The 23,028-nt window shown below is 33.0% G+C and overlaps 1 protein-coding gene across 2 annotated transcripts; it reads left to right on the plus strand.

The window, feature by feature from the left end:
- Positions 1–2,820: 2,820 nt before the first annotated feature.
- On the plus strand, positions 2,821–18,556 carry LOC116129225 (protein ZINC INDUCED FACILITATOR 1-like). 2 transcript variants are annotated; one of them, XM_031414975.1, is made up of 17 exons: positions 2,821–3,016; positions 7,357–7,397; positions 7,751–7,811; positions 7,910–8,012; positions 8,160–8,262; positions 8,953–9,006; positions 9,130–9,192; positions 10,170–10,219; positions 10,323–10,398; positions 11,685–11,897; positions 12,582–12,669; positions 14,533–14,618; positions 14,711–14,818; positions 15,854–15,898; positions 16,015–16,103; positions 17,790–17,833; positions 18,245–18,556. In XM_031414975.1, the coding sequence occupies exons 2-17, from the start codon at positions 7,395–7,397 to the stop codon at positions 18,343–18,345; spliced, it is 1,287 nt and encodes a 428-aa protein (XP_031270835.1). In that variant the 5' UTR covers positions 2,821–3,016; positions 7,357–7,394; the 3' UTR covers positions 18,346–18,556. The 2 variants fall into 2 exon arrangements, with proteins under 2 accessions (XP_031270835.1, XP_031270834.1); XM_031414974.1 differs by lacking the exon at positions 2,821–3,016 and adding an exon at positions 5,895–6,214.
- Positions 18,557–23,028: the final 4,472 nt, after the last annotated feature.

A 23,028-nucleotide genomic window follows, 5' to 3' on the forward strand; every position in this document is an offset into this window, starting at 1 on the left:
TTTGAAGAATTCTTGATGCAAAATATTATAAACGTAAGAAATTGATGCATGCTTTCCTTCAACCATGTAAGAGTATCACTTAATTTCACTTCATACATTTAATTTATGTATTTTATTATATTAATTTCATGTTTATTGATCACAATACTTTGTTTTATAGTTCATAACAACATAATAGACATGCTTGGACTTAGAGGAAATTATATATATTTTGAGGTTAAAGAAAAATAAATATGTTTTTAAGGAATAAAATTAATAAAATTATGTGTAAATTTTGAATTTTTTTTTGTGGAACCAGGGTAACCCAGTTAGTTAGAGGTTGAGAAAAATTTATAAAAGAAGTATCACTACTTCATTTTGTTAATGTAGTGAAATCGCTCCATGACACTGATACATATTATTGTTTATATGCCAAATTTTCTCTTTTATATATCTATTTTTAACCATTATTAAGTAATAATTTCTCTAAATTATTCATCAATAACCACCACTGTAATGGCTATATAAAAGAGAATTTCTTTTTTGTATTATTTCCCGTTGGATATATTCTTTCTTTCAATTTGATCTTTACTTTTATATATAATTTACATTTGGTCCTTATATGTATTATTTGATTTTCAATAAAATTAATATGCGTAGGCTTATTAATGACTTGTGGTACCCATTCAGGTTGAGTTTTTTTGTTTTGTTTATTTTTTGTAAGGTAATTGTTTGGCCACCCATTTGATACAACTAGAATTCAAGACCCCCTTGATCTTTAATGCACCAAAAGAGAATATCGTTTCAGCATGACTTGCATTTAATGGTCATGGTTAACACTTATTGCGCGTAGGGACACATCTGTCAGATAAAGATTATTTTATTGACCGAGCTAGCTATCGAGCGCAACAAATAACATCTGAAGAGGTCGTTTAAAAAAGACATTTGTTCAACATGTTGAACATGAACACCAAACAATATGGTTCAGAATTTTCAGCCATGAAATTTTTTAAGTGTTTTCAGGTCGTGAATGACAGTTAGAGTTTAAAACACCTCCCGATGACTCAAGACAAGATCAAGTTCAGGTCACTAGATCTCAGTGAACGATCACGTCAGGTCGTTTGTGTTACTACAGCACTTCGGAAGTCTGATTAAGCAATCAACTTTAGGTTGTTTGCAACGATGTGATTACGCTCAGCGCTCAGCTCGAGCAAGCATTTTTGAAGACAAGTCAGGTCGCGACATAATCATGAAGTTCTAGATATCCAATTCCTTGAATCTCAAGAATTGGGGAGCTTTTGTTATGCCTAAAAAGTTAGGGCTGACGTAAGCTTTTATCAACGAGCACCAATTATAGTCCAAGAAGGCTTTACGCTGTCTAGAATCTGCCACGTCGCCCTAAGACAGAGAGAATACAGCTGTCACTAACTTAGCAGGCTCAAGTTTTGTCTGTGAATAAATGTGATCCACACACCTGTCCAAGCCCCATATAATTTAAGGATATTTCATAAGTTATTAGCCAATGAGATGCAAGGAAGGACTTGCACAACACCTACCCACTTGCAGACTTGTAATCATTACCTTGAACTCAGCGGTTATAAATAGAGGACTACCCCTCACAAAATTGGGATCTCTGATTTTAATAAAAACAAATAGCACAGACAAGCTAGGGGAAAGAGATTGACTTAATATTCTCTCTGAATATCAAGCTCTTGTAATTCTATTCGTAGTTTGCAACTTCTTGTAACTTGGCTAATAACCAAGAACACTCATATAAAAGAAAACAGTAGATGTAGGAATCACTTTAAGTATCTGAACCACTATAAAATGTTCATTGTCTCATTTACTGTTAAGTCTTTGCATGCTATTGTGACCATAATCAAACACGTATAATTTTTATGATTTGCTTAATAGTTTATACGTGCAAGATCGTTGGTGTCAAAATCACATATCAATAATTAGTACTCTTGATAAAATTAGGATGAAACTTTTCAATAGATTTGATAAATGTTAATAAATGTTGTTTGGTAGTATCTATTCGGTTTTCCGAATGCATAATTGGCCGAAAAATCAATTGGTAAACACCCTGTCAACATCATTTGTTTTTTATTTCCTTTATTTTAGGATATAATATATGATTTCTTTCTATTTGCTCTTTAATTTATGCATTATTTCCGTTTAATTCTCAATTGTATTATATGATTTTGAGTAAACAACTTTTTCTTACTATTTGCCCTAGTGACACTTTTCCACCCAAAAAATTTTAAAATACTATTTTTCTATTCAAAGATTATATTTCATTAATACCTAAGACCGACTAAAGCAAACCTTGGGTGGGAAAAAGTTGTCTACTCGTATAATGACCGACTAAAGCAAACCTTGGGTGGGAAACAGTTGTCTACTCATATAATTTTCAATAAAATTAATATATGTAAACTTATTAATGGCTTGTGGTACCAACCAATTACCAACAACTGGGGTAGGGTAGATTTTCTCTTTACGGAGACAGCGACACAATTATTTGAAGCAGCCCTACTGTTGAGACAGAAGACATAACTTGGTGGCATATTGGCGTACGTATTATTTCATTATTAATTGGAGGCAGCCACCCCAAATGAAATACCAATTAATTCATTTTCCAACTAGTGACAACATTACGAATAGGCCAAGTGTTGATGATTGTACATATTCACATAAAAACCAAAAATCAAATTCAGCTGCATATGCGTTTGTATAAGCATGCATGGTGTATATTGACTGACAGCTATAGGTTGGGGTTTCTAGTTTCAACCAATTATCAAATCTACTTTTTCAAAATGATAGAGAAATAAACCAAATTTGATCTAACACAAGAACACAATACAGAGAGTTGACGAGTGAGAGATCGAGATCATGGAGAAGAAGACGGAAGAAGGATTGCTGAAGAAGAAGTATTATGAGAAGTGTGAAGGTTGCTAAGTTGAGAAACTTAAAGCTACCAATCATGGCGTTCCTGTTAAGTATTTACTCTATGTGGGTATTGTTGTTCTCTCCGCAGGTACGTAGAGCATTGAATCTTTGCTATTCATTTCTTATCACTTTGCTTCTAATTCTTGTTCAATAATCATGGCGTTTTTCGAATATATTTTAGAGAAATAGAACAATATATTTTTGTATTCTTTAATTATATTTTTATTCGTAGCTAGTTGTTTTTATGTTTCAGTTCTCTCAATAATATATGAGTATTTTAGAGTTGTTTGATATGTTTATGGTAAGATCCAAGCCTATTAATTAATCTCCAATATCAATCAATTACACAACCAAAACAATCCACATAATAACACAATCAAGAACAAAAACAAGATTTTTATCGTGATCCACCTATCTAAGATTAGATAGATTACATCTACGTTGAGCTCCAGAATATTTGGGGCTCAATGCACTAATTAATCAAGAACTTACAGTTTACAAAAACAAAGATCAACCAATTTTTCACTTATTCACAACCAAAACTCATTTTATAACTCCTAATCTAAAAAAACTCTTTCTGATATCTCTAATTTTTTAGAGAACAAACAAACCTCGTAAAATGACTAAGAATGAATCACCCACTCACTGACACTGCACTGATTTTGGACTGAAAAATGAAAAATATAGAGAGCACTCATTATTTTTCCCGAAAGAGAGAGGAAGACTGATGTAAAAATCTGCATTTTGGGATTGCTTATATAATGTTGACCAGATGGAGAAGAGTAGCCATTGGATCAGATGAAATCAACGTTTAGGATTCATTCAAGTAGAAAACCCAAAACGGCAACGCATCACTTAGTCACTTTGAGCACCATGCGATAGCGTTTTATCGGCTTCACTTCAACAGTTTATTTATTTATTTACAAGTAATAAACTTTGGTTAATGAGTGGGATAAACATTGGTGGAGCCATAGAATTATTTAGGACTTAAGTGGCTTAAATTGATTAAAATAAATTTCTATAATTTAACATTTCATATTTATTTAGTATAACATGGGAGTAATTCGTGGTTTAGAAAATTATAAATATTAATTTTATTTAAAGAGTGGAATTTTAAATGTTTATAGTAATGTCATGAAAATTATTCTAAATAAATGACAAAAGAAGAAGAATTTAATTAATTTAGAGTCCTCAATTTGAAATACTTTGACCTTTTCTTAGGTGAAATGCTTGATACAATTGTTAATAAAATTCCAAAATATACCGATATGACATCATTTGGCGCCTTAAATGAATAATTCCTTTCGAACTCTTAAATAATAATATTTTGTTCTTTCATTAAAATTGAACGATAGGAATAATTAATTAGGTTAGGCTTCTTAAAATACATCGAGCTTTTCTTTCATAAAATGGGAATTAATTAGAATTTCATAGGCATAATTCTGTTCATATTATTATTAAGATTGAAAGATTTGATTCATTTATAATAACATTATTTTAAAATAGTTTATCTTTTATATAGTTCAAGAAAACTCTTATAATTATAAATTATTAAGAAAAATATATTTATCTAAATTTTATGATAAATAAAATTAGATGATAGATATGTAAATACGTGAGTGCCCATAATCTCGACAACCTATCTATGACCATGGTTTTAAAACCTGGCCCGACCTGACTTGTTGAACTAGGAACTAGTGATCGAGCCAGGTCAGTTTGACTAAAAAACAGGAAATATTAAATAATTCAGTTTGAACCGTGGTTGGATCAGATTTTTTGTTATAAACCGTTGGTCCAATTGGTTTGACCCAGCGGTTGAACCGCATTTTCATTATTTTTTAATATGTCATGCTGACGTTAGAAGGATGTCATCACGCTGACATCAACATGATGACATCATGGTTCAACCGCTTTCGACCGGTCAACCCAGTGACCTGACCGGGTCACTCCTAGGGTCGGGTTTTAAAACCTTGCCCATGACCCAACTCGATCCTTTTTTTGGGGTTGAGATGCAGATGGTCAAAATAGTAATTTCAACTTTGCCACGTAAGGGATGAAAGTTTAGCTTTCAATCCAAACAAAATAAACAAGATTGTTATCCACCTATTCTTCTTTCTTTCTATTTGTTTCCAACATTTCCCACAAACAACCTAATTATAAAAGCCCCACATAATTAACCACCACTAGGTTACTCTTGGATATATTATTCAAGAGGTTTTGAGTTCGATCGATCCATCTGGGTTGCTAACAGGGCTCACCACTGAGGGGATTTATACGACTGTCAACTTTAGGACCTTGGAGGACTAGTTGAGGTACACACAAGCCGGCTCGGACACCTCCGGTCACCAAAAAAAAAAAAAAATAAAATAAAATAAAATTTCCCCACATAATTTCCAAAGATTTTACCTTTTTATTTTTTTTAGGATTTTTCATTTATTGATTTATTCTCATTTCTTTATGTAAGTTTAAACGAAATAATTTATAATATAAGGAATGTTACTAAATAATTAATAAAGTCAAGTTACTTAATTGTTGAATGTTGAACAACTATTAGTCAGTCAATATTGTGAAACACAAGTTTACAGAAAAGTGGGTTTTCTCCTCTCCTGTTTAAGCATGTGAAAAAGGAAAAAAGGGTGAAGATTTGAGAATTAATGCCCTTTGGCTTTGATTGCCCGAAATTAAAGTTGGAATATATTCAAGGAAGTGAAGAACCACACCTTTGATGATTTGATCAAGACTGAATAATTTTTGTTTGGCAATATCTCCATTCTCAAATAAATTCACAATTATTATGTATTTAATTAACTAGTCAAAGCTTATTTTATTTTCTAGATCAATGATGGTCATGAATAATTATAAAATTAATATTTTATAATAAAATATTTTGTTTGTTAGATTTTCATTTTTAAATTTTAATCCGTTAGAAGTCACATTAGGGCCCACTCAAAATCTGAACCGAAAAAGAGCTGTGTGAGAGCCGCAATTTCCAAGTAAAGAAAAGAGATTCGTAAAGCGCGTTTAAGAATGAGATTGGTAGTTTCGACGAAATTGGTTTTGCATTTGGTTAGATAAGAGAGTTGTGAGAAGAAGAAGAATAATTAGAATTGGAAGAAAGAAAATATGGGAGAGAATGATGATCATGATGTAAGAGAACGGTTACTGAAGAAGAAGAAAAAGTATTATGAGAATTGCCCTGGCTGTGAGATTGAACTCTTGAAAGAATCAAACTCTGCTGTTCCTTTCAGGCATTTATTCTTTGTTTGGGTTATAGTTCTCTGCGCAGGTATTCATCTCTATCTTTGTATTTTTTTCAAGTGAAGTAGAGAACAGTGAAATACAGGTTTTATGTAATAGTTCAAGGGCGAGGTTTTACTTACTTATGGTAGATTGTGATGATTATCGTAGGAAATTAAGAGCTGGATTACATTGCAAATTTTTAACTGGCAAAGAATAGAACTTGTTTAATATAAGTAACGGTAACTATAATGCAATGGAATTATGCCAATCTTCACTTGGTATAAACGTGGAATTCTTCATTCTGCTTGGATATTTCCGGGGTGATTGATTGTTAGATTGATAATGATGAAAGAATCAGTTGGAACACAAACTCCAACCAAGAAAAAAATATAAATTTATAGAAGATTTTGTTGGTAGATATATCATTGGCTTTTAGAATTACGGGATGTTTGCTTATATTTGAAATGGTTCTATATAATATATCATTGAATTGTTTTTCAAATTAAATAAACTTGTTGAATGTTTAAACTTTTGAAGAGTTAGCTTTCTTTTTTTCGTTTTATCCGCTTGTGTGCTTTAATTAGATTATTTTTTGTTCAGTTAATTATAAATACAAGGTTTATTATTGTCCTCCTTCTTCTCAGAATTTTGTACGCAGACAAATATTATTAGTGAAATAATCAATTTTAAATAAATGGGACTTGGTGTAATTATTTTTGTTTATGAAGTTTGTATTCTGAATTTTGTTCTTTTTGTTTCTTGAATTGTGGTGTCCTCTTTCACCTTTGAAAATGTAGTGACAATAATATCTGATTAGGATTAAGTCATCCTTTGGTTGTTTGTAATCAAATCACACTTTATATCTTGAGCGAGAAAACCTGGAAACAGTCTTTCATGCATGTCAAATGTATTTTATGCGATAACATATTTGGTGTGATATTTCTATGTCCTCTGTTTTTGGTAGAAACTATTTCCAAAGAGAAGTAAAAGTTTCTGATGAACATGTTAAACTTCATTCTGACATTTCTTTCTTTCTTTTTTTTTTTTTTTTTTTTTTTTGACCAAAATGATTTTATTTACATGTTCGTCTTTGTTGGTAACAACAGTGGTGGTTCTTTTTCTGCCATATATTATTTATCCTGAAGAACTGAATCTCTGACGATATCCTCTTTGGTTTAACTTTTGCAGCTTTGCCTATATCATGCCTTTTCCCTTTCCTATATTTCATGGTAAGCATGTTGGTTCTTTAAGTGATTATTTTTAAGAGATTATATTCTATGGCAAAACAAAATAAATGTCTTGTTTGTTTCTTTTCTAAATTATGTTCATTCATGAGAGTGGCTTTGGGTTATCTGGTATTATGGGGATTGTTTGATAAAGTAAAACGAAAAGAAAAAAAAAAAGAATTGAAATATGATTTCATTATTGCAGCACAGAGCTGTTTATCATGGTTCCGATCATCCTGTGTCGATTTTAAAATCTGCAGCCAATTTTTGAAATGACTTGGAGCTACATGTAAATGTATTGCCAAATTGTTTTTATGTTTATTTATGTGGAGTCCTTGGATTTTCACTTACTGCAGATAAGGGATTTCCATATTGCAAAAAGGGAGGAAGATATTGGCTACTATGCTGGTTATGTGGGTGAGCATAAATTCTGTACTTGTTATTTGTTTTGATGCTGTATGTAAGTGAAGAATTTGTTTAGTGGTTTTCTCATTATTTTTTCATCTCACTTGAAGGATCTGCATTTATGTTTGGAAGAGCATTGACTTCTATCCTATGGGGAATGATAGCTGATCGCTATGGTCGAAAACCTGTCATTATGTTTGGTGCGATGGCTATGTTAGTACTGCTAGTGCTGGACACTTTTTTTTTTTTTTAATATAAATCTTTTGAATATTGTTCATTGATGAGCCTGTAAAATATGAAATAGAACTTTTCATATCCATCATCTGTACTTTATTATACATATATTGATTATTATTGCAGTGTTATTTTCAACACTCTCTTCGGCCTTAGTACAAACTTTTGGATGGCAGTTTCTGCAAGGTTTCTTCTTGGAAGTTTGTGTGGTATGCTTGGTCCAATGAGGGTAAGTCGCTTACTTCAGAATTAGATATTCGAGCTGTTACAGTTTTTTCCAAAATCTATGTCTCTGCTTATTGATTGATTTGTAGAGTTGCTCCCAACTTATGCATATCTGAACGTTCTAACAGTTAAATGCTGTTTGCTTGGTGCCAACACATTTTTAGAGAGGATTAGGTGTGCTGGACAGGAACTGTGCAAGTTTTAGCAGGTCATGTCCTTGTGGGTCATTATTAATAATCGTACTAAGCAATTATATGGTTTTATATGTACATGATATGTTATGGTAGACTTAGGTGCCACTCAAGCAATCTCTGGTCCCATTTATCTTACTGTTCCACTTTGTCTATATGTGGCTGAGCCTTGGGTTCTCAATAAACCTGTTATTTCTTTGTAAACTCTGAGTTTAGCTTGGTCTTAGCCTGCACATGTTTGTCTTTGCTTATGAAATCTCTGGCTGCCTTGTTGATTGTGTGGTTTCTTCTCACTGCCAATCCGTGCACCAGTATTTGGAAGATTCAGTGATGATATATATTTAGGACATATTTGCATTTGTTTGTGCCACTTAGCCACTAACATGGTGTAGAGTTGATGTTTATCTTGTATAGATAACTGATGAACTTTTTTTTTTTTTTTTGCAATCCTTCCCGTAATTTGAGATACTCTAACCATACAGTTATTTTTTTAATTTGAGCAGGCATATGCTTCTGAAGTTTGCCGTAAGGAGTATCAAGCTTTGGGAATGTCCATTGTAAGAAGTAACTAAATTAATGTACACACATATATATTTATTCATTTATCCATCTATATATGTCTTTCATTTATTGATTCTTGAAAGATGATAACAATATTAAATGTAGAATTTTCATTTTAGATTAGCACATCATGGGGCATTGGATTAGTCATTGGTCCAGCTATTGGTGGCTTTCTTGCACAGGTATATTTCTTTGGATTAATGAAAGATGTATTTCTAAATGTTTGAAAATTGTGAATCAACAAATATATCGTGACTATAATCGGGATGCAAACAAGCTAAGCTGAGCAGAAGCTTGGCTATTTTTACTGCAGCTTAAAATGGAAAAAAGTCACAGCTCCAGTTTGTTAAGTTCGTATGGATTTCTGTAAGATTAAGAGAAGTTTGAGCTTGGCTTCAATTGGCTCGGTGAGGTTATTTGAGCCACTTTTGTCAAAAGAATTACCCTGGTCTGTTTATTTGACAGTGTAGATGGCATTTAATATTCAGATCATGTCTTGTGCTGCCTTGCCTCACATCTATCACCTTTATAACTAATCAAATGGTGGTTACCTGCTCCATTTTCAAAAACTGAAGGGCAGTATAAGTGCTCCTATTCACTATAAGTATGAAGGGCATGAGATCCACCATTCGAATAATTTTTAATTTTTTAATTTTTTGTCTCCATTCACTATAAATATGAAGGGCATCATAAATGCAAAGCAACTCAAGTATTAGAGACGCAAAGAGAGGTTGATAGAAAATTGGGTTTATTGGGATTTTTGGTTTCTCAGAGTTATCCTACCAAAGTTTGTCTATTCCACTTTGATAGAAAAATTATTCTTTGTCTTCACAGTAGGCATAGGCTAAAACCGAACACATGTATCGTTGTGCGCTTCCCGTTATTGTAATTGTTTTTCCTTTTAACTTTACCATTATTTCTCCGTGGAATTGAGCCCATGACAATAAGACATTTTAACAGGATCCTTCCTGCTCCTTTCACTGCCTCCAGTTTGGGCTCTTGAAAGCAATTCAAATAAGAATTCTGGAAAATAAGTTTTGAAACTTGATTCCATCCCATAATTTTCATGACTGATTCTGATATTGTTTTGCTTATTTCATTTTATCTTTTATGCATCTAACTTATTAATCTTTTGGCTTTTGCTGGATTGGTACTTTAGCCTGCAGAGAAATATCCAAGTGTATTTTCTAAAGATTCCCTTTTCGGAAGGTGCACAATAGCCTTTCCACTGAATTCTTTTATTTATTGTTTTTTGCCCTGTTTTGACAATTTTAACTAAGTTAACTTTACAAATTATGAAACGATATTGCAGGTTCCCATACTTCTTGCCTTGCCTTATCATATCTGTGTTCTCACTAGGCGTGTTTATTATTTGCTGTTATCTCCCGGTAATTTCTAACATCTATCTTTTTGTTATTCATATAATAATATATGTAGTTTTTAATGTTTCTGTTCAGTTTTGCTCATTCTATCTTGAATGGGGTCTTCTTAATAATTTCTTACATTCTTTTTCATGGTCAAAAAGAATAAGAAAGGGTTTGAAAAGTCGAGTGGATAACGTCAACTCTGTTCAGGTTGTTTGAATGTCCTAGTATTTGTTCCTGCTTCAAAGAAATCTTCTTATGCAATTCCTTTTGGTTTCAGAAATCAGTTGCAAAGAATGTCCCTGTTGTATTTCATTTATCAGTTTTACATGAATAATTGCACTTCAGTTCTCACTTTTTTTTTTTTTGGTTATGGACAGTAGTTTAACTAGTATGAGGGCTCATGTACTAAACTTGTTATTTAGGGAAACCATCTAAACTAAATCTAGCATCAACATGTCTTTCTCATGAAGGTACCTGGTTAACCCTAGATAAGAAGGTTCTTGGATGGGTGTTATTGTAGTGTTAAACCACTGTGGTTAGCTATCCTTGTTATGGACTTAAGCATATGAATATGCAGCAAATTTTGCTGTGAATAACATTATGAGGGATGTTTATATCATCATCTTTACTAAATGGAAGATGCATTAAGTACATATTATTCAAATTGTCAGATAGTACAAGAAACGCAAAACATGTTCATGTAAAAATTATTTCTCCAACACCTTGAAGTGATAAGGCAGTCTTCTTCAGAAATAAAAGGCATGACATAATTCCGAATTTCAACCACCTCCAGTAGCAACTTCCATATGAACTTTTTGACTTGCTGTCAAATATTCTATTACTAAGGAGTATGCAACAAAATATTCTCAGTAGCTTCTGCATTTCTAAAGGTACATTTCATCGAAAACAAGTATTTTTGGAAAATAGAATAGAACAGTATTTTTTTATAAGAAACTTATATATATGTATATTTATGTTAAAAAAATTAGATTGTAGATTAGTTACCTTCTACTACAAAAGTAAACCATCTAAAAAGGGGGCACACTATGGAACACAATCAATCCCAACTTTGTTCTTATTTTTTTTCTTAGACTCTTCTAGCCTTCTCTGAATATTTGTTCTCCATCTTCTTACGTGATGGGCTTAAATATGTTAAATGCTACTCTTGATATTATGGATACATGTCTTTGGATAGGTGCTAAAATAAGTAAAGTGGAGTCTGAATCCTTCTTTTTTTTTTCCTTTTCTTTTTGGGTTCAGAAATAGAAATAGTTTACTAAAGAATCTGAAGTTTTGTACTGTTGCAGGAGACACTCCACAGCCATAAAGAATGTGATGAAGCATTAGATGACTCATATGATGCTCTAGAGGCAACCTTGTCCAAGTCTAATATGGATGAAAAAGTGCAGATTACTGAGCCAAGATGTGCCTCACAAAAAAGCCTTTTGAAAAATTGGCCGTTAATGTCATCTATCATCGTCTATTGTGTTTTCCAACTTCATGATATGGCCTATTCAGAGGTAATTTTCTTTTTTAAACTATTTATTTTTTGAAAATAATTCGTTGCATAAAAAAAATCTTGCAACATCATATGACCCTCATAATCCATAGCGCATTTTACTTTTTTGTGATGAATAACTGGTTAGAAAATTCTTATAGGATTATTTGCAAATCCTTTGGTCATATGGATAAATGAGTTTTAACAGATCCTCAAAATATAAAAACAGAAGTCCAAGATTTTGTATTTCATTTGTCTTTGTTTTCTGGCACAAATGAAACTGGTGCTAAATTATTCCTGTACTAAGTCCTACTAAATTTCAGCTTCTTACTTTAGTGAGTAACCATTATCAATGAATGTGAACAAATGATGTTTCAGTTCCTTGGCACCTTGACCTGGGATGCCAAATTGATTTAGTTGGACCCTAACTTTAGGTAGATGCCAAAGTCACTGCTACTGCAACATGTTTATATTAGGTTCATAACTCTTTGTTACCCAAAATTTAGGTTCTTAGAGGTTTCTCACTTTTTTGGTAAGATGAATTTACTTGGACCCAAATTTTCTGTCACTAAAAAGAGGACTTTTCTTCTTCTTCTTCTTCTTCCTTTTTTACTCTGTAGTCTAGCACTGTTATTCTTTAGTATTCTTTAACTTCTTCTCAGATATCTTGGTCTTATATCTTTATTTTATTTAATTATTTTTTCAGATTTTCTCATTATGGGCTGTCAGCCCCAGGAAGAATGGGGGGTTGAGCTTCTCAAGTGCAGATGTTGGTGAAGTTCTTGCAGTTTCCGGTATACACATATTAGTACTGTGCGTTTGATCAGTTTTCATATAAGAATCCCCTCTTGATTTATATATATTCTATAATTAGAATTTTTTTTTCTAGTGCATGGGTTTCCACAGTCAGGAATTCGAGCTGTTATGTTTTCCTCAGCAATTAAGTTGGTCGAACCTAGCAAATATAAACAAACTTTGATTACTCAGAAATTCTCTCTCAGTGTTGCGCTCTTCTTTACTTTTCTCCCCTTTTTTTTTCTTATTGCCTTTTTTCAGTCACTTAAATTTTTAAGCCTTTAACAAAAAGGTAAACGAGATAAGAAAAATGGCAAGTTGAAATCTTTTGATATATTTGGATGTGTTAATTCTTTTGGAACAAAAAGTGGACAGAATTTTTCCTAATGATTTCTTTTTCATTCCTTTCTTTCCTCATCTATATTTTTCTTTTTATTCTGTTTTTGCTGATTTCCTTGCATTTTTCTTCATGCTGCACTGCCTGTTCAGGACTGATTGATTTTTTTTGCAACTATCCTGATCAATTTTCCGAAAGCAATTGCTAGTACGCCAACTATTATCTGCACAATCTGTGATCCTATATTCTTTTTCTCAAAACCTGTAAATGATGAATATATCTTGATTAGATGTAAAATTTTAGTTTTGACTGCATAAAGTTTTCTCGTAACACACTGCACAAATTTGATAGATGCAGAATTACATAATTATCCAAATCAATGTTTTGAGTAACATTGTGGGTTAAGTTAAAGTAGGTTTGGATCAGACAGCCTAATGATGGGGTTGATCACTGAGCTTATAGAAGAAGAAAAAAGAAGAAAAGAAAATGAGAGTGATTGTTTACTAGTCTAACCGAAAAGTTTTTGTAGATGGAGCTAACTTTTTCCTTCGCATGCTGGTTTAACAAGCAGCTTAACCAAACGATAAGCTATAATGTAATGGGTATAGTAGATATAGTTCTACATGCTAATTTAATTCAGAATACAATTATGCTAGTTTGTATTAAAACTTCTGGTCTTTGGTTGCAAATGCTATATAAAGTTTGTTACATAGGTTCTCAACTGTGTTGTTTTTGAGCTTATCTTCTATCATTTACTGAAACAGAAATGAGTTTCATTATAAAATGGGATACAGGATGTTGGCTTTTTCCATAAGATAGACACTAGGGCACAGCTGTGTATTCTATACCTTTGAATTACAAATATAAGAAATTAATACTCCAATATGATTGACAGATTGTTTGCTAGTAAGAGATACACAGATGATGAAAACATTGAGTAGATAAGATCTTTTTGTATGTGTTGACAACAAATCTCTTATCAGCCCAGTGATTCTAGATATATTGTTTAATCTCTTATTACTTTCTATGCAAGTGTTATGCGTGGGAACATCTGAGATGTGTCCTCAAGTGTCTTAAATGTTGATCTTTCAATGGGAGAACTTTACTACAAATTGTATTCGCTTTTATATGTATATATATATGACTTCTAAAGACACAAAATGTGGATTGTGTCAGAGCTTTAATAATATTATTGTGCTCTTACTGACAGTTTTAAGTTTCAGCCAAACGTTAACTTAACAGACTAGTTTCAGAAAGTCTAAGAATAGATTAGTTATACAGATAGTGACTTAGAAATTTAACACCAATGGTGGAGCATTCATATATACTAATCCAAGAGTATAGAAAGTTGTTGAGATGACATTAAAAGTAACTACCTTTTGAATTTGTTGATTAGGATGAATGACTAGGATTCATGTTGAATTTTTAATTAAAAATTGAAGTTGCCATAATTTATATATAAAAAAGCAAAATGATCACTAACCTTTTTTTTTTTTTGTTATTTTGTTGTCTTGCAAACTACTAGGCCTTGGACTGCTTGTCTTTCAGCTACTTTTTTACCCACTTTTAGAGAGAAATTTGGGAGCCGTCATGGTTTCTCGCATTGGAGCAGTATGTCTTTTATCCCATATCTAATTAATTAATTCTGTTTTCTCTCATTTGGTTGTGAATTCATTTTGACTTTTTGTTTGTTTCATACGAAGGTCTTAACCATTCCATTGCTCTCTAGTTACCCCTATATAGCTATGCTAACAGGCATCACCCTCACACTAGTGGTGAACTCCGCATCTTTTCTGAAGAATCTGATATGTGTAAGTGCATGTTTCGATTGGGATATCTTTTTCCCCTGTTTGCTTTAATATGTAATTTTGAAGTATTTTGATCATTGGGTTGTGATGGTTGACTGTCATATGTAATGCTGTTAGATTCAGGTGTTCTTCACCAATTGTTAAGCTTGCATGATGGCTAAGATGCTGACCAAATGGTTTCTGGTTCAGATCATATAAAATACTTCTTAATCTTATATGGATGAGGATAATCGGATGACTTGTTCTACTTTTATTGAGTGAATGCTTCAAATGAAAATATGTTATATAAATTCCGATATTACTATTGGCAAAAGCTAATGGAGGAGAAGCTTTCTTTGACTCCCCACAACTTCATTGGTTTATGTTTTTGGGGTCCAATTTCTGATGCTAAAGTTTTGATTAGATGATTTTGGATCATTGTAATGAGATTTTTCTCTTTAGATTTCAAGTTAAGTTTCCCAGCTTTGTGGAGTTGAATGAATCCTAACAGCTCATGCTTATTGGAAAAGGGCCCAACTATTTTTTTAAACCCCAAGTGTTATTAGCCAATGACAGTTGAAATTCATTCTTCTTAGTAATCATTTAAGGATCAAATGCGGATTCTAATATGTTCTTCCACATTTTATTTCTATATTCCAAACTATCCATTTATTGCTATCTCTAGCATAACTTTTTTCACTTGGAGGAATTTTAGAACTTCATAATATAACTTGTAAATGTTTCTGCACGTATGCTTATGTGCATAACATTTGATGAAATTTGGTTAAATTCATTATGTAGCACTAAATCCTTCTTGAGAAGGAAAAAGTTTTCAGAACTTTTTTTATTTCAATATTTGTGCAATTCATTTTTCCCTAAAACAAGATACATCAGCATTTAAGCAGCAGCTTGCAAGTTATGGATACATACATGACTGACTTCTTATCAAACACTTGTGCGAGTATGAGTTAAGATGGGAAGTATTTATGGTGATTATTGAGAATGTGTATTCTTCTTATGATATATCTGACCTTATTGTCCTTTTATTAACACTTTCAGGTATCGATAACTACAGGGTTGTTCCTTCTGCAGAACAGAGCAGTGGTAACATTGCTCTCTTCTCTCCTATATGTTCTTTCTTTTATATCTTTAGGCTTCTATTGCTCACTTACAGTTAGTTTCTCATTCTTGTCAACTGTCCTACTTGTCCTCATTGTCAGACACAACAGCAAAGAGGAGCTGCTAATGGCATTTCCATGTCTGCTATGTCCCTATGTAAAGCAGCTGGTCCAGCTGCAGGAGGTGCCCTGTAAGTGTCTCATTGATTGATTTTGCCCTCCAATTAAATATTTGTGATGGTATGAAGAGTGAAAAATTGCGACTGCATTTTAAATTTATTATATTCAACAAACTTATATGATGTGGGACAAGGAGGAGAAAGAAAGGAGAGGGAAAGAAAGAAGGGAAAACAATCAGAGAATGATAGGATATAAATTAGGGAGAGGATATAATGAAGAGGAGAAAAGTAGAAGAAAAGTAACAACTTTGAAAGAGATTGGAGAGAGAAGAGAATAATTCAATCATCATATGAGATAATTGATCAAATCCAATTTTTTTTTTTTTTTTTAAATTGAGTCTTATCTAATCAAGATGTATGGATCCATGGATGTTGAGACTTACTCAATGTACTGCTTGATGTAAAACGGATGGTGGATTGTTTTCTTGTCTTTTGTTGAATAAGTAATTCAAATCCTACTCAAATAAGAAAAATAAATTTGGTAAAACCAAATTAACTCAAACAATTTAAATAATTAATATCCTATAATAAAATTTGGATTCTTAATTTTGCATGAGTACTGTAAACATAATTTATGTAGCCATATCCTTTAGGTCAATGATTAGACATTTGTGTTTTTTTGCCAGCCAAAAATTGTAAATGTATACCTTTGTCAAAGTAAATATATTGCGGGTTTAAGTGGAGCATATTTTTAAATTATCCAGGAAGTTTGTATTGTGGTTGATATATGCATTGTTAGAGCTTTAGATTAAGATTCTTTGTATTTATAATCATATTGAATAGTTTATCATATCTTAGCCAACATGGAATTTTTGGAGTCTCAGCAATAATCTTTGAGTGCAATTAAGAATGCTGGTAAGCTTGAAGTGTACCATCAATGTAATGAGTATTATGCTGAATGCTAAATCTTTAATTGGATCATGCTATTTGTTTTCCCCTTTAAGTTGGAAAAATAGTTTCATAGGGAAAAACAAAATTTATATGAAACCCTAGAAGTACCAAGTATCTTACAAACTATATTTGTTTGGGCACAATTGTTTTGTCTTGGAAACTGGTGGTTTTATTGAAAGAATATTTCGTTTCAACCATTAGTGAGTACCTCTATCATGTTACAATGATAGTGTTTTGGCCATTGATGTATCAAACCTTGTTTTACTTGTCGGGGATCATGAAATGTCTAGTAACATTGTATTCCAGGCAGAATTACATCTGTTTTTCAATTGTCAGTTTGAGAGAAAAATGGATTTTGAAGACATTGAATTCAATGGCTAGAATTCAGTGGCTAAGATAGCATCTTTGTCTTCTTGGTTTTGTCACTAAATGCCATCCACCTTGACATATTTTCTTGTATTAACCACTGTTGTACCTCCCTTTTTGAATCTCCCATTGACATATAACGCATATAACTAAACACATGCCATTTAGATCTACCAAATTTCGAGTTCACAGCAATCCATAAATTCAAAACATCAAGTCCTTATGTGTACGTCATCTAAGATGAGTGTTCGTTGTTTTGGCACTGATTTAATTTTTTGTAATATGTAATATGCGTGACATAGCTTAATCATGTGTGTTTATTTAATCTCAGAAATACGTGTGTGCATATCATTATTATTTATTATTTTCAATATATTTTTCAAGTTAACTTATTCAACAAGATTTTCTCTTATAGTTTATCGATTATCTCAATATATGCAGCTTTGCTTGGGCACAAAGGCGTCTAAATGCTTTCTTTCTTCCAGGTATAACAGCTACTTGAATGCCATTCAGACATTTTTGTTTATTAGAATCGATTGAATCTCCTTCATTATATTAAAATCTTTTCATTCGCAACCCTTATGATAAATAAGGCACTTATCCAAATCAATTATTAGAATTTCACCTGAAATATATGTTATATATGATTTGGTCCAATATTCTTTTGCTTTTGTCTTCTATTATTGATGATAAATTTATTTGCAGTCTCTATGGTGCAATGGTCCTATAATTTTCTTTTAAAAAAGAGAAATATATATATATATATATATATACCTGTTTCAAATTATCTTTCGAATTGTTATCGAAATTGTCATCTTTTATGTCTTGAGTTTTAATTATTTTTAGCTTCACATTCTATCTAATAAGCTTGAGTAAATGGTGTGCTTGAGATGCAGGTGATCAAATGGTTTTTTTTATCCTGAACATCATTGAGGTAGTTGGACTGTTGCTGACCTTCAAGCCTTTTCTAGCTGTACCAGATGATAATATCTCATAGCTCAAATGCAGAAATTCAATACTTGAAAATTCAAATCTCGATTGCATAGGTAGTCATATATTCATACTTGAAAATTTTGGTGAGGAAAGTTGTAATACAAGTTTATTGCGAACTTTGCCGTGAAAGCTTGTTTAAAATAATGAACTCGTAAGATAAATAGAAAATGGCCTGTTAAACTTCTACTGTGAATATTTTTCACTAATATATAGAGAATGACCATTGTTTATCATTGTAGAATATGTTTGTATAGACAGGACTTTAAATGATCTAATGATGTCTTTATCTAATTTTTTCATTAATATATAGAGAATGATCATTGTAGAATACTTTTCAGTGAATTTCAGCATTTGATAATACTCTTGAGTTATGAAATCCACTATTCCCGCCAAATTTGAAGTAGTGATATGTGTTTGAGCATCAAGCATTTGCTTTGTAAGTCCAAAGTCAGAGATTCTAGCTTCCATATCATCATCCAATAGCACGTTTGTGAGCTTTAAATTTATGTAAATAATAACCGCGCTATGACTTTTTGTAGATATTCACTTCCAGTTGTCACTTCGAGTGTGATCTTATGTTCGGTAAGCCAATCCAATTCTCTATTGCCTCGTGAAACATCATTCAAAATATTTTGCAAACTTTTATTTTTCATGAATTCATACATAAATAAATGATTGTTAGGTCGAGATATATGAGCCAACAAAGGAAGAATGTTTTTGTGCCTAATTTGACCTGCAATAATTAATCTCAGGCTGGATTTGTCTAATTTTCTTGCTCAATAACTTACCATTTGCATCAGTCAACTCCGCGACATCCTTTCGAGGCTGAACTGAACAACTTTTTTAATAGCAATCATCTTGCCATTGCTTCCCGGTAACTCAGCCTTGAAAACTTGCCCACACCCACCTGATCCTATGACTTCCAAAGAACTGAAGGAAGCAAGACCATCACCTTTTTCCAGGAAAGCCAAGTCTTTAGTTTTCTTGATTAATTAACTGGCCAAAATCTCTACTTCCACGTTTATACATTGCCAAAACTAACTTAATCAAGAAGCGCCAAGCTGGCCCGACACCTTGATTATCAAAAAAAAAAAAAAAAAAAAAAAACTAACTTAAATGACATTGCAATGACAAAAATAGAAAATAATACCTGCTAGTGCTAAAGCAAATCTTTAAATCCCTTAAATTAGCATCCTTCTATAACCTTTTGTACTTATGATTTGATGTTGATGGAGTAGAAGTTTCAGCATTACAAGAAGCTATTTCACTTAAACCTGGAGTTGGAGTTGTAGCTGAAGAATTATTGCCCAAGAAGTCAAAGTGTGTGAAGAGAAATAGAGAAAAGAGAGTGAAGTGAAAAATGTGGAGAAAACCATGTTTTTTTGTGGCGAAGTTTTGTAGGTTGTTACTGTGGGATAATTCACAGAGGTTGCAGGTTGCTACTGTGGGTGATGGTAGGGGAGAGATAAGGTTTTGGGATCAAATATCTTCTTTATATTAATTCTCATATAATAAAAAATCTAACCAATGTCATAGAACCTACCAAGCTCTCATCATTGGAATGCCTTTAAGAATCTTGATTGGGTAAAATTTAGCGTGTGTTATTAGTTAATCTAAAACCTATCAAAATGAATTTTATTTCGATTAAAGATGTTTAAATTTATTCCAAACTTTACTTTCTCCAAATCAAATGGCATTAATTCTCAAATCTCATCATTTTGAAGTAACTGTCATCCCTTACGTGGCAATGCTGAAATTACTGTCCTGTCCCCAAACCATAAAAGATCAAGTTGGTCATGGATGGAGAAACATAGGTGATTGGAATAAAGCACGTAAATCATGATATAAGTGCTATAAATTGTCAAACACCTGTCTTTCAAAGAGCACGGGAGTAATGAAGGGATTCACGAAGCTAGTGGATTAGAGAAAAGTTAATTAAAATGCAAGAAATGGAAATTTCTTGGGATAGGTTAGGTTCCAAGCTTGTTACTTCATTCTTTTATGTCAAATCCAAAATTGCATGTGATTATGACTCCGAAAGTTACATTTTTCCTTTCTAAAAGGACCCAACTACATTTTCCCACCCCAGCTATATGAAGCATTGGTAACATAATAAAAACTCAACACAGTTCAAGTCCTTTTTGGACGAATGTTGGGATAGAGTGTTACCGACGTGTGAAGATTCTAGAGCTCATACTGAGCAAGGGACTTTTAATATACATCAACTTTTCTCATACCTCATATTGTGCTAGAGACTTTGAATATACATCAACTTATTTCATAGCTCATAGTGAGCAAGACTTAGAATATACATTAACTTTATCTCATAGCTCCTTGTGAAGAAGAGACTTTGAATATTGTTCCCCTTAAAACGTTTCCAATTAAGCCGCCCCCCACGAACTTCCTTGGCTGATTCTTCCCTTTTTTTTTCTCCTTGCGCTTCTCACTTGTATATAATAAAGTTAAACTTACTCGTTCGGAGCAAGCCCAAAGCAACAGACTCGCTAAAGATCAAGCGAAAAGATATTCAATTACAATTTACAAGCATCAAATTTTCTATTGATTTGAGGCTCTTTTTTCCCATTACTACTAAACCTTTTCATCTTCTTTTTGTTACACAAACCGTAAGGAGAAGACGATGAGAAATGGAACCAAGATGTTGTTACATAAATTCTTTAAGATCAAGTTCTGTTTATATTGTTATTAATTCTTGTACTTCTATTACTATTACTCTTCCTCTTTACGCCCATCGCACTACCTCTGTCTTAGCACTAGCTCTTTCATTATAACAAAGTAGAGATTTCCTTATCCTTTTGTCTCTTTTAATCCTAACCTCAACCATTTTGCAACCTTATCCTTTTTTCAATGACCTACGTGTTTCTAATTACCATATCACCCTAGTTTGCAAAGCTATCTGAGTCTATTTTAGTGCTTTTTGAACCAATTTCCTCACACTCTATGAACCCATACTCCTGTTATACACATCACTAGTGCCAACCAAAATCAAGAAATCTCTTCCTGATGAAGTTGAAGAAATTCAAATGTTAAGGTTCAAGGTAATGAGCCCCATTTGGAGCACATAACCTTGAAGTAGTAATTGCTTTCCCATAACCCAGCCTTTAAAACTTGCCCACACCCACCTGATATCCTATGACTTCCAAAGAAGCAAGACCATCATCTTTCCAAGAAGGCGAAGTCTTCAGCTTTCTTGATTTAATTAATAACCTATATATTGTAGTGCCAAAATCTCTACTTCCACTTTTATACGTTGTCAAGATGATAGGAACTCACTCCCAAATTAATAAGAATTGGGTTGGGTTGTGAGCCTTTGATAAGAATTGGGCTGGGCAATGGTCATTTTGTGGGCTTGGGTAGAACTCTCTTTAGAAAACCGGCTTGTTAAAGGAGGGTGCCCAAGCTCTTTATAACCCATATGCCCACCATTTTCTCTTCCAATGTGGGTTCTTAACACACCACCACCCTTCCACAACTAATTTCCATGTCGGCCTCTTTACCCCTTGGGTGACTACATGATTTGTGTTAGGATCCTACATTGGAAGGGAAAAGGGTGGGCATGTGGGTTATAAAGGGCTTGGACACCTTTCTTTGGCAAGCCGGTTTTCCAAGAAGAGTTTTACCTAAGCTCATAAAAAGACCATTGCCCAACCCAATTCCTATCAAAGGCCCACAGCCCAACCCACTTCTTATTAATTTGGGAGTGAGTTCCTATCAAATGGTATCAGAGCATGATCCTACGACCATGTGGATGTCACCAATGTGGCAGGTTGACCTTGGGCCTGGGCTGCTACCCTGAGAAAGGGCATAGAGACCCAAGGGAAAAGAGATCCGCGTAGTCAGCCAAAGGGTAAAGAGGTTGACATGGACGTCGGTTGTAGAAGCATGATGGTGTTTTAGGATCCCACATTGAAAGGGAAAGGGTGGGCATGTGGGTTATAAAGGGCTTGGGCACCCTTCCTTGGCAAGCTGGTTTGTTCGTAGAGAAGGAATTCATATATGTTATTCAATTAAAAAAAATACAATATACAACCCTAATATATTTACTATATCACAATTACATAATTACCCTTACCTATATTTACAATATTCCTAACACTCTCCCTCAAGCTGGAGCATATATATCTATCATACCCAGCTTGTTACAAATGTAAGTTACCCTTTTTCTATCTAGAGATTTAGTAAAGATATTAGCTAGTTGTTCCCTGTTCTGACATAATTAGTAGCAATCAAATTTTGTTCAAGCTTTTCCCGTACAAAATGACAATCCACCTCTATATGCTTTGTCCGCTCATGAAAAATTGGATTATTTGCTATATGTATTGCTGCTTGATTATCACACCACAAATCCATAGTCCCTGGATCCAACTCCAATTTCTCCAAGAAGATGTCTTATCCATATAAGTTCACACGTCACTTGTGCCATAGCTCAATACTCAGATTCTGTACTTGATCTAGCTACAATAGGTTATTTCTTACTTTTCCACGAAACAAGATTTCCTCCAACAGAGACACAAAATCCAGTCACATAACAACTATCTACAGATGACCCTACCCAATCTGCATATGAAAATATTTCTACTTTATTGTGACCATGATTACTATAACCGATTCCACGTCCAGGAGCTCCTTTGAGATATTTCAAGATATGAGGAATAGCATCCCAATTAGG

Source organism: Pistacia vera, unplaced genomic scaffold (assembly GCF_008641045.1).
Source record: "Pistacia vera cultivar Batoury unplaced genomic scaffold, PisVer_v2 Contig21, whole genome shotgun sequence".
In the NCBI taxonomy this organism is placed as follows: Eukaryota; Viridiplantae; Streptophyta; class Magnoliopsida; order Sapindales; family Anacardiaceae; genus Pistacia; species Pistacia vera.

Coding starts and splice junctions, on each gene's coding strand:
- LOC116129225 (XM_031414974.1), top strand. CDS start 6,052: ATGGGAGAGAATGATGATCATGATGTAAGAGAACGGTTACTGAAGAAG. Junction 7,398..7,750: donor TCCCTTTCCTATATTTCATG/GTAAGCATGTTG, acceptor CACTTACTGCAG/ATAAGGGATTTCCATATTGC. Junction 12,670..14,532: donor TGAAGTTCTTGCAGTTTCCG/GTATACACATAT, acceptor GCAAACTACTAG/GCCTTGGACTGCTTGTCTTT.